This window comes from Schistocerca cancellata, chromosome 1 (assembly GCF_023864275.1).
Source record: "Schistocerca cancellata isolate TAMUIC-IGC-003103 chromosome 1, iqSchCanc2.1, whole genome shotgun sequence".
NCBI classification, from domain to species: Eukaryota; Metazoa; Arthropoda; class Insecta; order Orthoptera; family Acrididae; genus Schistocerca; species Schistocerca cancellata.
In genome coordinates, this window is record NC_064626.1 from 1,138,664,841 (window position 1) to 1,138,680,514 (window position 15,674).

At 42.0% G+C, this 15,674-nt stretch overlaps 1 protein-coding gene across 1 annotated transcript in view; it reads left to right on the forward strand.

Annotated features, from left to right (window-relative positions):
• Positions 1-2,992: 2,992 nt before the first annotated feature.
• Positions 2,993-15,674, forward strand: part of LOC126135097 (uncharacterized) — a 58,838-nt gene continuing 46,156 nt past the window's right edge. Inside the window, exons 1-3 of the mRNA XM_049915197.1 lie at positions 2,993-3,074; positions 7,117-7,203; positions 7,430-7,606. Coding sequence (XP_049771154.1) covers positions 2,993-3,074; positions 7,117-7,203; positions 7,430-7,606 — 346 coding nt within the window. The remainder of the gene's footprint in view (positions 3,075-7,116; positions 7,204-7,429; positions 7,607-15,674) is intronic.

Below are 15,674 nucleotides of genomic sequence, written 5' to 3' on the forward strand. Positions count from 1 at the left end.
TGTATTTATTGTGAATCTCTCACCGAACAAAAAGTCCCAAGTGAATGGAAAAAAGCGCGGGTGATTCCTGTATATACGAGGGTAATCCCAAAAGTAAGGTCTCCTATTCTTTTATAAGTACACAGACCTGTTTATTTCTACAATGGTTTACATCACTTTACAGCTTGAACATTTAGCTATTTTTCGACATCACCATTTCTGTCGATGCATTTTTGTAGACGCTGTGGCAGTTTTTGTGTGCCCATGCCATACCAACTCGCCGCCATGCTGTTCAGAAAGTTGTGGTCTCAGGTGTAAAGTGGTATGCCCAGGTTTCGTCACCCGTGACAATTGAATCCAAAAAGTTGACCTGTTCAGCTGCAAGGCGGTGAAGAAATGCGCGGGAAGCACCAACTCGTTGTCGCATGTGGTCCTGAGTCAGCATGCGTGGCACCCATCTTGCGCACACCTTCCGGTAGTTGAGTGTTTCCGTTAAAATTCTGTGAGCGGTACTTCGGGAAACCTCAGGAACCAACGTGCAGAGATCATCCAGGGTGATCCGCCGATCTTCACGCTTGCTTTGCTCAGCCTTCAGCACTGTCTCCTCAGAAATTGACGGACTCCCACTCCTTTGTTCGTCGTGAATTTCGGTCCTACCAGCTGCAAACTCTCTACACCACTTAGGAACATTTTTGACATCCATGCACGACTCACCATACACTCCCGTCAATTGGCGATGTATTTCAATCGGCACAGAGGCCTTTGCGTTCAAAAACCGAATAAGTGCGCGCAATTCGCACTTGGCGGTAACATCCAACAGAAACTCCATTCTCAACGGCTGCCAAGCCAAGACTGAGCGCCTCAGCGCGGCGTGCGCATGTTTACACACACCGCGTGAAGCAGTCTTCATAACAGTGTGACCAACTGCCACACAAACAGAATTCTGTACTTATAAAAAAATAGGAGACCTTACTTTTGGGATTACCCTCGTTAAGATTTGAGAAATAACTGATCCACAGAATTACAGACGAAAAATCGTTAACATCCTTTTGCTGCAGGATTCTTTAACACATTCTGAGTTCGAATATAATAAATTTCCTTGTGACAGAAAAGCTTCTGAGCACAAATTAGCACGGATTTAGAAAGCATCACTCGTGTGAAACTCTGCTGGCTCTTTTCTGACATGATATTCTACGGAAGGCAACAGCAGATTCCATTTTTTTAGATTTCCGGAAAGCATTTCACACATTGTCCCACTGCAGCCCATTGACGAAGGTCCAAGCATAAGGTTTAGCTTCTAAGATATGTGACTGACTTGAACACTTATTAAATAATAGAACCCAGTATGTGGTCCTCTATGGCGAGTGTTCATCAGAGACAAGGTGTCGTCAGGAGTGCCCCAGCAAGAGTGATGGGGCCGCTTTTGTTCCCTAAGTACATAAATGGCTTGACGGACAGGGTGAGTAGCAATTTACGGCTGTTTGCTGATGACGCTGTGGTGCATGGAAAGGTGTCGCTATTGAGTGACCGTAGGAATATACAAGACAGATAAAATTTTAAAATTTTGTACGTTGCTGGAACAGCGACCCTAGAATGAAATCTTCTTGTGCAAATGGTAATTAGCCTGTCAGTTGAAGACAAGAAGGTTTATTGAAACCCCTTTGCCGTGGTTTCAACATTTATTAACAGTTCATCCTCTGAACGGATATAGACCACCTGAAAAAGTTAACGTTTTTTTTTTCTTTATTTTCATTTCGCTCCCCTCAGTGGACACAATTTGCCGCTCTACAACCATATCAGAGTAAAAATTTTAAAACATATTTCAAAATTAGACACGGGAGTTAAGAAAATTAATGTTTGACATACTAAAAAGACGTAGATTCAGTTGATAATTTAAAATATAAAAGGCGGATTTGCTGATTAATTAAAAGACTCACACATATGAAATGAAATATGAATGTTTCCCAAAAGATACGTAAAAGACAGAGGGACAGTTGCACAAGTTAAGAAACTAAAAATCCAGTGTGTTGACTGATTAAAAAAAGATACATAGATGAGTGAAGTTATGAGTGAGCCTAAACTGTTAGGAAGAGGGATGGCATGCGAATGTTGCAGTTAGAATAGTGAGTAAGAGGCTATTTGTGTGAGCGGATGTGTGCAAGAGGAAATCAGGAGACTGAAGATGCCATTCCAGATGAAACCCTAGGATGTGGGTGGAGAGGAGTGGAGAGGAAGGAAACCCTAACAGAGGGAGGTGCGATGGGTTGTTGGGGTGGAGGGGGCTGTCAATAGGTTTGATGAGAACTGTTAGCTCTGGTTTGGCAGGTGGAGGTTGAGCCTTGCACTTGGAAGAGTAAGTTAGGTGGGGAAGGTTACAGGTATTATATGAAGGAGGAGAGGCAAGGTTAGGACATTCCTCGAAGAAACGGTGGGATTTACAATGGGAGCAGGTGGGAGGGTTTTTTCAGACAGTGGCTAGGTGCTCATTATACATTAATCATCGTTGGCAGTGGTGGGATTGAGGACGGCATTTGGATGGCTCAACAGCGTGTCATTGTTTGTAGATCCGGGCCACTTGGTGGAGAAAGTGGTCGATGGTGGATGGAGATTCAGTGAAGGTGTTGACTTTCAAGGTTGGGGTAGAATTGTCAAAGATACAGAGTGCTTTCCAAATTTCAAGGCCAGGATGGGAGCTGAGCTCAGACTCTACCTTCTCTGTTATGGTCTCAACATCGATCCCTTTGATCATGGTGGTGAGGGTGGGTGGACAACGATGAGGTTGTAGGTTGTAGTTGCTTGGTAGGTGTGGTTGTGGAAAAGGGTTTGAGGTATGCACAGAGACTGAAGGCAAAGTGGGGAATGTTCTGGAGGAGTTTGGTCTTGAATTTGGGATCAGGGGATTTAACGAGGAAGGAGTCTTTTCTAGAGATGATCTGAGTGGTTGGCAAAGAAGGGATATATTTTCCGATTTCGAAAAGGAGGAGGATTTTGATTTGAGGAAATTGGAATCAGGATGGAAGAGGAGGAAGATATGAAGTTCTGTAGTCATAGTTGCAGACAATGTGGCCTGGCAGTCCTTGAAATCTGGGCTTTCCGTAAGTTTCAGTGTTTTCCTTCTTTTTTGGAATCAGGTGTGGGCAGCATCGTAGCTTAGGCATTTGGCACAATCTTCGTGACAGGTGTAGGTAAGAAGGGAGTGGTGGTTACAACTGGGTGTAACAGGTGACAGGATTGTTTGGAAGGAGGTATGGATGAAGAGGGTACCACAGTCCAGGAGCATTCTGCAGAAACATCCGGCTGAGTCGATGATAATGGCGCAGGTGGGTCGATGTGTGGTGGTGGCAATTCAGTGTTGATGCTGCTCATGATGATGCTGGTCCTTGTGCTGCATCTGAAGAGGGTACTACACAGGGTGGCGTGCCTGTAGAGGAGATGACTGGGTGTAGGGATAAGCCTGATGGAAGGTGGATGTGCTCCAAGCGATGGTTGTAGGGAATTAGTTACATCTGGTGCTTCAAGGTTCCATCTTGGGTCCATTGCTTTTTCTTGTGAACATGAATGATCTCTCATTTGTTACATTGCCAGAAGCTAAGTTTGCTTTGTTTGCAGATGATACAAACATTGCAATAAGTAGCAAGTCAAGTACAGATTTAGAAATAGCTGCTAATCAAATTTTCACTGACATTAAGAAGCGGTTTAAAGCTGATTCACTGTCATTAAACTTTGAGGAGACCCACTACATGAAGTTCAGAACCTGTGAGAGATTTGCTTCCAGCATTTGTATAACATATGAAGAAATGCAGATCGAAGAGGTCGACAGTGTTAAATTTCTGGGATTACAACACGATAATAAGTTCAGTTTGGAATGGCATACAACAGAATTGCTTAAGCGCTTAGACAAGTCTGTATTTGCAGTGAGAATGATGTCAGATGTAGGAGATATAAAAATAAAAGACTTGCATACTTTGCTTACTTTCATTCTAATTATGTCATGTGGGATCATATTCTGGGGCAACTCATCAAACCGAGCAAAAGTTTTTAGGGTGCAAAAGTGTGTGATAAGAATCATTTGTGGTGTAAATCCAAGAACATCATGTAAAAACTGTTCAAGGAACTTGCTATTCTAACCACTGCTTCTCAGTACATTTATTTCTTAATGACATTTGTTGCAAGTAATACATCTCTATTACCAACCAATAGCTCAATACATAGTATCAATACTAGGAATAAGAACAATCTACGTAAAGTCCTAAAATCACTTATCTTGGTCCAAAAAGGGGTCCAGTAACAAGGAACACACATTTTCAATAAATTGCCAGCAACCATTAAAAACTCGGTTTCAGGTAAAGAATGGTTGAAACGGAGTTTGAAAGATTTTTTGATGGTCAACTCCTACTCCATAGATGATTATCTTAAAAGAGACTTAAGCCAGCTGAAGTAAGAACGTCTGTTAGATTTCAGTTTTGACAGCACTTGGTCTCAATAGTCAAGATTAGGTATTTTTTGTACTATAAACTTATTCATAGTGCATAACAATATTTCATTCTGACAGCGTGTTAATTCTGTAAGTATTAGCTGTTCCAGCTTCACCTATTTTGACAATCTCCTGACAAATGATCAGGGTAGTAAGTATTATATTCAAATGTTTTATGTTTTTATGATATACTTTCTGACGTGTTCCACACCCACGAGATCCTCTAATTTTTTGGGCCTGTGGAACGGCAACTGAATCTAATTTAATCTACTATAATCTTCATCTGGAATCAGTAAATTGATACACATATCCGGATGTAACTATCTGTAGGAATATGAAATGGAATTATTGCATAATCTCAGGTGCAGGTATAGCAGGCAACAGAAGTGGCAAAGTACTGGAAAAATGGGAACAGTATACGAAGGTGATTGCTTACAAAACACTCGTGCAACCCATTCTAAGATATTGGTCTAATATGATAGAGAATATGTATAGAAACAAGAGCAGCACAAATGGTCACATGGTTACTTGCGTATTTGATCCGTGGGAAGCCATCACGAAAATACTGAAAAAAAGAAGACTGAATGGCAGACGCTTGAAGACAGACATCAGATACCGTGTGGAAGCCCACTTACATAGATTAGAGGACGATAGCAGTATACTACAACCCACTATGTGTCAGTACCCTAGGGACTGTAGAGATAAGATCAGACTAATTACAGTGCACACAGAGGAATTTAAGCACTCATTTCTCGTGCACTCTGTACTCGAATGAAATTGGAGGGAATCCAAATTAGGAGTACTCTCTAACAAGTGCATGTAATTTGTGTATCTTGTTACAGCCCCTATAGGCATAATGTATGCACACCTTTCTTCTTCTGCAGAAAGACGTTTTGAAACATCCCCTCAGAAAAATTATAAACAACAATGCCCAACGCAATCTGACTTTCAGTAATCCCTACAAAAGAATGGCCCTGACAAACAATAACCTATACCTTTCATGAATCACTTACCTCTCAAAAATCTTCGTTACTGGAACTGCTGCAATACAGCGAGCAGTATAATTTTTCCAGGGGAGGCGAAATTCCCTCAGACTTCAAGAAGAATATAATAATTCCAATCCCAAAGAAAGCAGGTGTTGACAGATGTGAAAATTACCAAACTATCAGTTTAATGTCACAGCTGAAAAATACTAACGCGAAATCTTTACAGACGAATGGAAAAACTGGTAGAAGCCGACCTCGGGGAAGATCAGTTTGGATTCCGTAGAAATGTTGGAACACGTGGCGCAAAACTGACCCTACGACTTACCTTAGAAGAAAGATTAAGGAAAGGCAAACCTACGTTTCTAGCATTTGTAGACTTAGAGAAAGCTTTTGACGATGTTGACTGGAATACTCTCTTTCAAATTCTAAAGGTGGCAGGGGTAAAATACAGGGAGTGAAAGGCAATTTGCAATTTGTACAGAAACCAGGTGGCAGTTATAAGAGTCGAGGGACATGAAAGGGAAGCAGTGGTTGGGAAGGGAGTGAGACAGGGTTGTAGCCTCTCCCCGATGTTATTCAATCTGTATATTGAGCAAGCAGTGAAGGAAACAAAATAAAAATTCGGAGTAGGTATTAAAATCCATAGAGAAGAAATAAAACTTTGAGGTTCGCCCATGACATTGTAATTCTGTCAGAGACAGCAAAGGACTTTGAAGAGCAGCTGAAGGGAATGGACAGCGTCTTGAAAGGAGGATATAAGATGAACATCAACAAAAGCAAAACGAGGATAATGGAATGTAGTCGAATTAAATCAGGTGATACTGAGGGAATTAGATTATGAAATGAGACACTTAAAGTAGTAAAGGAGTTTTGCTATTTGGGGAGCAAAATAACTGATGATGGTCGAAGTAGAGAGGATATAAAATGTAGACTGGCAATGGCAAGCAAAGCGTTTCTTAAGAAGAGAAATCTGTTAACATCGAGTATAGATTTAAGTGTCAGGAAGACGTTTCTGAAAGTATTTGTATGGAGTGTAGCCATGTATGGAAGTGAAACATGGACGATAACTAGCTTGGACAAGAAGCGAATAGAAGCTTCCGAAATGTGGTGCTACAGAAGAATGCTGAAGATTAGATGGGTAGATCACATAACTAATCAGGAGGTACTAAATAGAATTGGGGAGAAGAGGAGTTTGTGGCACAACTTGACAAGAAGAAGGGACCGGTTGGCAGGACATGTTCTGAGGCATCAAGGGATCACCAATTTAGTATTGGAGGGCAGCGTGGAGGGTAAAAATCGTAGAGGGAGACCAAGAGATGAACACACCAAGCAGATTCAGAAGGATGTAGGCTGCAGTAGGTACTGGGAGATGAAGAAGCTTGCACAGGATAGAGTAGCATGGAGAGCTGCATCAATCCAGTCTCAGGACTGAAGACCACAACAACAACAATAACAAGGGGATGTTTCAGTTTTTGTGCTGAAAACACCGAAAATACACTCACACGTGGATTAAATTCCAAGTGACTAATCCCACAGCCACGAAATACTACAGGACGAGTTCCGTAGCGTGCAGCAAATGGTACGAAGACGGTGTGAGCAGTTCCACTTCCACTAGACAGGTAAGTGACAGGTGAGCCTGCTCCAGACTGACGCACGGTGTGCTCTGTTGTCCCACAGGCCAGCGGTCCCCTTCTCCGCCGCCCTGTTCGCCGGACCCGTACGCCAACATTCGGCGGCCCAAGCGTTTCTTCTCGCCACTACGAGGTGAGCCTCTGCTGATACGTCTGCCACTGTGTTCACCTATGTAGTCATACTCGAGTTCAATGGAAAAAGAATTGTGCCTCCACCCTCCAACCCCCCCTGTAGAGAAGTTACATTAGTAAGTACCCTGTGACGCTGCCTCTGTCCCCGATAGCGTGAGACTTTGAGCTCCCACTAGAGTGGACGTGTGAGTGACCCGGCCAGACTGAGCCGTGTTGTTGTGACGCAGGCCGGCGCACGCCGACCCCGCCGCCGTGTGCGCCATCCCCATGCGCGCCTGCACCCTGCGCGCCATCCCCATGCGCGCCTCCACCCTGTTCGCCAGCGCGTAGTGCACCGCCGCCCTGCTCGCCGGACCCGTACGCCAACATCCGGAGGCCCAAGCGCTTCTTCTCGCCGATACGAGGTGAGTGTCCGTGTATGCATCTAATGAACAAAGTAAGAGCATATGGACTTGTGTGATTGGATTGAAGAGTTCCTAGATAATAGAACGCAGCATGTCATTCTCAATGGAGAGAAGTCTTCCGAAGTAGGAGTGATTTCAGGTGTGCCGCAGGGGAGTGTCGTAGGACCGTTGCTATTCACAATATACATAAATGAACTTATGGATGACATCAGAAGTTCACTGAGGCTTGTTGTGGATGATGCTGTGGTATATCGAGAGGTTACAACAATGGAAAATTGTACTGAAATGCAGGAGGATCTGCAGCGAATTGACGCATGGTGCAGGGAATGGCAATTGAATCTCAATGTAGACAAGTGTAATGTGCTGCGAATACATAGAAAGAAAGATCCCTTATCATTTAGCTACAATATAGCAGGTCAGCAAATGGAAACAGTTAATTCCATAAATTATCTGGGAGTAAGCATTACGAGTGATTTAAAATGGAATCATCATATAAGCAGATCATATAAGCAGATGCCAGACTGAGATTCATTGGAAGAATCCTAAGGAAATGCAATCCGAAAACAAAGGAAGTAGGATACAGTATGCTCGTTCGCCCACTGCTTCAATACTGCTCAGCAGTGTGGGATCCGTACCAGATAGGGTTGATAGAAGAGATAGAGAAGATCCAACGGAGAGCAGCGCGCTTCGTTACAGGATCATTTAGTAATCGCGAAAGCGTTACGGAGATGATGGATAAACTCCAGTGGAAGACTCTGCAGGATAGACACTCAGTAGCTCGGGTATGGGCTTTTGTTGAAGTTTCGAGAACATACCTTCACCGAGGGGTTAAGCAGTATATTGCCCCCTCCTATGTATAGCTCGCGAAGAGACCATGAGGATAAAATCAGAGACGTTACAGCTCACACAGAGGCATACCGACAATATTTCTTTCCACGAACAATAAGAGACTGGAATAGAAGGGAGAACCGATAGGTACTCAAGGTACCCTCCGCCACACACCGTCAGGTGGTTTGCGGAGTATGGATGTAGATGTAGTGTTCTCACCTGAGGCGCCGTACTCGATCTCACTGGAAAAAAATAGTTCTCCACCCTTCCCCACAGACAAGTTGCGTTAATACCCTGTGGCACCGCCTCTGTCATCCATAACGACCTCAGCTAGGAGAGTGGTCCATTGATAGAGACCGGGCCAAATATCTCACGAAATAAGCACCAAACGAAAAAACTACAAAGAACGAAACTCGTCTAGTTTGAAGGGGGAAACCAGATGGCGCTATGGTTGGCCCGCTAGATGGCGCTGCCATAGGTCAAACGGATCAGTGACGCTACTCACTTCGCTACATCAACAACACACTACTGACGCTCAATCGTAGCGTGTTAGCACGTGCTGAAAACCTTAATCGTATATATGTTACTAATTGAAATTTAATTATAACAAATTGTACCAAGAACAATGCTTTTTGGGTGGATCTTCAGTGTGTCACTGCCTTCAAATAGCATACTCTCATAACACGCAAGTTACAATAATTCTTTTGCCACGAATGTGATGTTTCTCATTATTTTATTGGAACGAATCACACAGTTAACAACAGGTTTTCCAGTGATTCTCAATTTTCTGGTGCCCAGAAACGGCATATGTACTTATAGTAGGGTGTCCATTTCATTTTCATTGAAAATTAGAGAAAAACCTGGGACAACGAAGAAAAAACGGGACATAAATATTGTATCGATTAAATTTAATACACATACAAATTTACCTTCACAACGTGCACTCAGATGATCCCAAATCAATTTTTACAATTATTCTGCCGCACTATATCACCGTACTTTTCACTTTTATGTACGTTATCAAGAAGTGCATTTTCGTTTGAAATTGTATCATAAAAGTCAGTACACGATACACCATTAAAGTGTGTTTTGACAATGAGCAGGGCCGTCACCGTTTCACCTTTCATTCTGTTTTTTTCATCTGAGCACAAAGAGTTCACTAACGAAAACATACGTTCCACACCAGCATTTGACCCAGGAATTGCCAGACAAAACTCCACCAAAGGAATCATGTTTTTCATGTTAATGTTTTTACTTTTGAAATAAGCAAATATTTTACACCACGTTGCACTAACACTTTCTTTGTCTCCTTCTTCACTTTTTATGAAGTTCTGTGCATATGAAAATTCATCAGACAGTTCGTCTTCATCAACAGGAAAATTTGGTACAATACTTTTAACAAAAACACAACAGTCCTGAATATCCTTCCACTGTAGCTGCTCCTTTTCAGTATTAACCCAGTCAAATTCTTTAAAAGGTGTGAGAAATGAAAACACCATTCTTTAATATTTCTACAGTAATTTCAACCTCTTCTTCCAGCTTTCTTAGAGTCTCATGTATTAAGGATGTGAGAAATCTTTCAGATTTTCTACATTGTAATTTGCCCAATAATTTGTTTATTTCTTGATAAACTTCCACTATTGTCATTTCTTGTTTCTAAATACATTTACCCCCCATGAACCATGGACCTTGCCGTTGGTGGGGAGGCTTGCGTGCCTCAGCGATACAGATGGCCATACCGTAGGTGCAACCACAACGGAGTGGTATCTGCTGAGAGGCCAGACAAACATGTGGTTCCTGAAGAGGGGCAGCAGCCTTTTCAGTAGTTGCAGGGGCAACAGTCTGGATGATTGACTGATCTGGCCTTGTAACATTAACCAAAACGGCCTTGCTGTGCTGGTACTGCGAACGGCTGAAAGCAAGGGGAAACTACAGCCGTAATTTTTCCCGAGGACATGCAGCTCTACTGAACGATTAAATGATGATGGCGTCCTCTTGGGTAAAATATTCCGGAGGTAAAATAGTCCCCCATTCGGATCTCCGGGCGGGGACTACTCAGGAGGACGTCGTTATCAGGAGAAAGAAAACTGGCGTTCTACGCATCGGAGCGTGGAATGTCAGATCCCTTAATCGGGCAGGTAGGTTAGAAAATTTAAAAAGGGAAATGGATAGGTTAAAGTTAGATATTGTGGGAATTAGTGAAGTTCGGTGGCAGGAGGAACAAGACTTTTGGTCAAGTGATTACAGGGTTATAAATACAAAATCAAATAGGGCTAATGCAGGAGTAGGTTTAATAATGAATAAAAAAAATAGGAGTGCGGGTTAGCTACTACAAACAGCATAGTGAACGCATTATTGTGGCCAAGATAGACACAAAGCCCATGCCTACTACAGTACTACAAGTTTATATGCCAACTACCTCTGCAGATGATGAAGAAATAGATGAAATGTATGACGAGATAAAAGAAATTATTCAGGTAGTGAAGGGAGATGAAAATTTAATAGTCATGGGTGACTGGAATTCGTCAGTAGGAAAAGGGAGAGAAGGAAACACAGTAGGTGAATATGGATTGGGGCTAAGAAATGAAAGAGGAAGCCGCCTGGTAGAATTTTGCGCAGAGCAGAACTTAATCATAGCTAATACTTGGTTTAAGAATCATCAAAGAAGGTTGTATACATGGAAGAATCCTGGAGATACTAAAAGGTATCAGATAGATTATATAATGGTAAGACAGAGATTTAGGAACCAGGTTTTAAATTGTAAGACATTTCCAGGGGCAGATGTGGACTCTGACCACAATCTATTGGTTATGAACTGTAGATTAAAACTGAAGAAACTGCAAAAAGGTGGGAATTTAAGGCGATGGGACCTGGATAAACTGAAAGAACCAGCGATTGCACAGAGTTTCAGGGAGAGCATAAGGGCACATTTGACAGGAATAGGGGAAAGAAATACAGTAGAAGAAGAATGGGTAGCTTTGAGGGATGAAATAGTGAAGGCAGCAGAGGATCAAATAGGACGAGGGCTAGTAGAAACCCTTGGGTAACAGAAGAAATATTGAATTTAATTGATGAAAGGAGAAAATATAAAAATGCAGTATATGAAGCAGGCAAAAAGGAATACAAACGTCTCAAACATTAGATCGACAGGAAGTGCAAAATGGCTAAGCAGGGATGGCTAGAGGACAAATGTAAGGATGTAGAGGCTTGTCTCACTAGGGGTAAGATAGATACTGCCTACAGGAAAATTAAAGAGACCTTTGGAGAGAAGAGAACCACTTGTATGAATATCAAGAGCACAGATGGCAACCCAGTTCTAAGCAAAGAAGGGAAGGCAGAAAGGTGGAAGGAGTATATAGAGGGTCTATACAAGGGCCATATACTTGAGGACAATATTATGGAAATGGAAGAGGATGTAGATGAAGATGAAATGGGAGATACGATACTGCATGAAGTGTTTGACAGAGCACTGAAAGACCTGAGTCGAAACAAGGCCCCGGGAGTAGACAACATTCCATTTGAACTACTGATGGCCTCGGGAGAGCCAGTCATGACAAAACTCTACCATCTGGTGAGCACAATGTATGAGACAGGCGAAATACCCTCAGACTTCAAGAAGAATATAATAATTCCAATCCCAAAGAAAGCAGGTGTTGACAGATGTGAAAATTACCGAACTATCAGTTTAATAAGTCACAGCTGCAAAATACTAACACGAATTCTTTACAGACGAATGGAAAAACTGGTAGAAGCCGACCTCGGGGAAGATCAGTTTGGATTCCGTAGAAATGTTGGAACACGTGAGGCAATACTGACCTTACGACTTATCTTAGAAGAAAGATTAAGAAAAGGCAAACCTACGTTTCTAGCATTTGTAGACTTAGAGAAGGCTTTTGACAATGTTAACTGGAATACTCTCTTTCAAATTCTGAAGGTGGCAGGGGTAAAATACAGGGAGCGAAAGGCTATTTACAGTTTGTACAGAAACCAGATGGCAATTATAAGAGTCGAGGGGCATGAAAGGGAAGCAGTGGTTGGGAAAGGAGTAAGACAGGGTTGTAGCCTCTCCCCGATGTTGTTCAATCTGTATATTGAGCAAGCAGTAAAGGAAACAAAAGAAAAATTCGGAGTAGGTATTAAAATTCATGGAGAAGAAGTAAAAACTTTGAGGTTCGCCGATGACTTTGTAATTCTGTCAGAGACAGCAAAGGACTTGGAAGAGCAGTTGAACGGAATGGACAGTGTCTTGAAAGGAGGATATAAGATGAACATCAACAAAAGCAAAACGAGGATAATGGAATGTAGTCAAATTAAGTTGGGTGAGGCTGAGGGAATTAGATTAGGAAATGAGACACTTAAAGTAGTAAAGGAGTTTTGCTATTTAGGGAGTGAAATAACCGATGATGGTCGAAGTAGAGAGGATATAAAATGTAGACAGGCAATGGCAAGGAAAGCGTTTCTCAAGAAGAGGAATTTGTTAACATCGAGTATAGATTTAAGTGTCAGGAAGTCGTTTCTGAAAGTATTTGTATGGAGTGTAGCCATGTATGGAAGTGAAACATGGACGATAACTAGTTTGGACAAGAAGAGAATAGAAGCTTTCGAAATGTGGTGCTACAGAAGAATGCTGAAGACAAGGTGGGTAGATCACGTAACTAATGAGGAGGTATTGAATAGGATTGGGGAGAAGAGAAGTTTGTGGCACAACTTGACTAGAAGAAGGGATCGGTTGGTAGGACATGTTTTGAGGCATCAAGGGATTACAAATTTAGCATTGGAGGGCAGTGTGGAGGGTAAAAATCGTAGAGGGAGACCAAGAGATGAATACACTAAGCAGATTCAGAAGGATGTAGGTTGCAGTAGATACTGGGAGATGAAGAAGCTTGCACAGGATAGAGTAGCATGGAGAGCTGCATCAAACCAGTCTCAGGACTGAAGACCACAACAACAACAACAAATACATTTAATTGTAGTGGAGAACGCTTTTAGCTGGCTAACAAGAAAATGTAGAAGAACAATAGACACAGGGTTATCAAAGAATTGTTTAAGGATAACAGGACACTTATCAAGGGAAATAAAATATGATTTCAAAGCAGGAAATATCTCTACAATTCTTTCCAATGCTGGTAGCTGGTACAGTTTTGTATTCAGTTTCAGTAAACTTACTGAATGACTTCAGAGATTCAACCCTTACTGTATATATGTGGAAATGCTGGTAGATTTTGTTTACAATTAATTGGCAGTGGATGGGGAGGCAATCTGAGCCAGTTTGTAAGGAATTGTGCACCACATGTGTGGACAGCCAACACCTACTATATTATTCACTGTGTTCTGTTGCAGTTTATAGAACAAATTGTTTTTCCTTTCCTCTACTTACCACCAAAATTGGTGTTAGTTTTGTCTGCAGAAACTGCAATCACCTTTCCCTCAAGATCATATTTCTTTAACACCTCCAGCACATAATTCTGAAGTAAATCTGAAGTTTCTCCAGCTAAATTAACCAATTCGAGCACTTTCACCATGATGCCATTTTCAGAGTGAAAGTACCTGGTAAGGTGAGGAACTAACTACAGATCCAGAGGATTCAATGTATCAATCATTATAGAAATGAATCGAGCACTTTCCAGTTCATTTAAAACCTGCTGAGCTGCATACGGTGCAATAACATTTGAAATGATTGAATTACATTTTGTGTGTCCACATGTGAATTTAGGATGGAAAAGTTTTTTAACAACTGCTGTAGTACAGTCCATTGACTTAAAGCTATGGTTATGCATTGCACTGCGCTATGCAAACGTAGCTTCTTGTGCTGCCAACTACCTATCCATTTCTGTTAGTGATTTTAAGTTTGCATAGTAGTCACTCACGCATTTATTTGCTCTTTTCGTTTGATCACTCATGTGATGTTTCTTCTTCTTAATGTGATTCACAATGTCAGACCTTCCACCATGGCCAATAGCAAATTTTGATCTGCACAAAGTACATTCTACAGTTTTTCCACTAACAGTGATAAAAGGAAACTCGCTTTTTATATTGTTGTTAAAATTACACTTTCGTTTTGGCATAATGAAACAGTGATTCCACAGTGCAAAACATTAACAGTGTGGTGACGAAAGCCAGAGAGCACGTATCAATGGTGTAGAGTATCTCTGGACTGAAAGTAAGGAACTAAGGATTCAGTGGATCGATTTAGAAGAGAAGAATCTTCGTTGTTATTCGTAACCTATAGTGTGTTTAAAATAACTTGCGATTTTTGACAGTTCGGTACATGTTTGGGGTACGCTGAAAGTCATCACCCGCTTCCTAGCGTAAATAATTGCGCAGTTAATAGCAAGTCAAACATCCAGTAGCGTAAAATACTCTAGCCAAGAGGAATCATAAAAAAACGAGACATTTGAGCGTCCCCAAAAAAACTTTCGGGATAGCGGGACATTTTGGTAAAAAACGGGACTGTCCTGGGAAAAACGGGACGAATGGACACCCTAACGTATAGGCTTGAAATGAATGCCAATATGGCGCCTCACAACTCTGTACTGAAGGGAGACGGCGTGCGTGTGACGTAGGTGGCTTTGTGCCATCTCATTGGTCAACGCTCAGACGCACGCTCAGAATATCTGACATGCTAGATATTACTCTGCACGTTCAGAAGACTCCCAAAAGTGCTATTCCATGCTATGACCTCAGAAACTCAGCATGCTCTACGCTCAACGTTCGGTTGCACGGTCCGTGTGCCGACAACTTAAGGCTTCCCGCCAACTAGAGCTGTAGAGAAGAGGCTATGGAACAAGCCAGTACCTGCCGAATACCAATGCTGCCAACTGTTGAAGAATTACGGAAGTGGAGGCATTACTTTTCAGTTAACCCTCGTACCTTCCACACTGTAACAATAGGCATATTCAATTCTGAGCAGGGACATCTCATTGATGTACCGGGACTACGAATGGGAGACTGCTGAACTTATTCAGTTGCTGCGTCAGAGGCTGCCGGCATCCTGTGTGTGCCACGCAGCCAGTTTCTGTGAAACTATTGTATCAATTGACAACAGTTTGTTTTTGAGGTGGTGGGTTGCAGCATTGAGTCCTGAATTGTCTCCGAATTGCAGTAGTGGATTTGGATTCATGAAACCATAAACAACATTACTAACAATCTACACAGTTATACAACTCCATGATGACTGTTGGATTAACTCATTCACACATGCCACCTAGTGGGAACGTCAGGAACTAACAGTGTTAGGCGG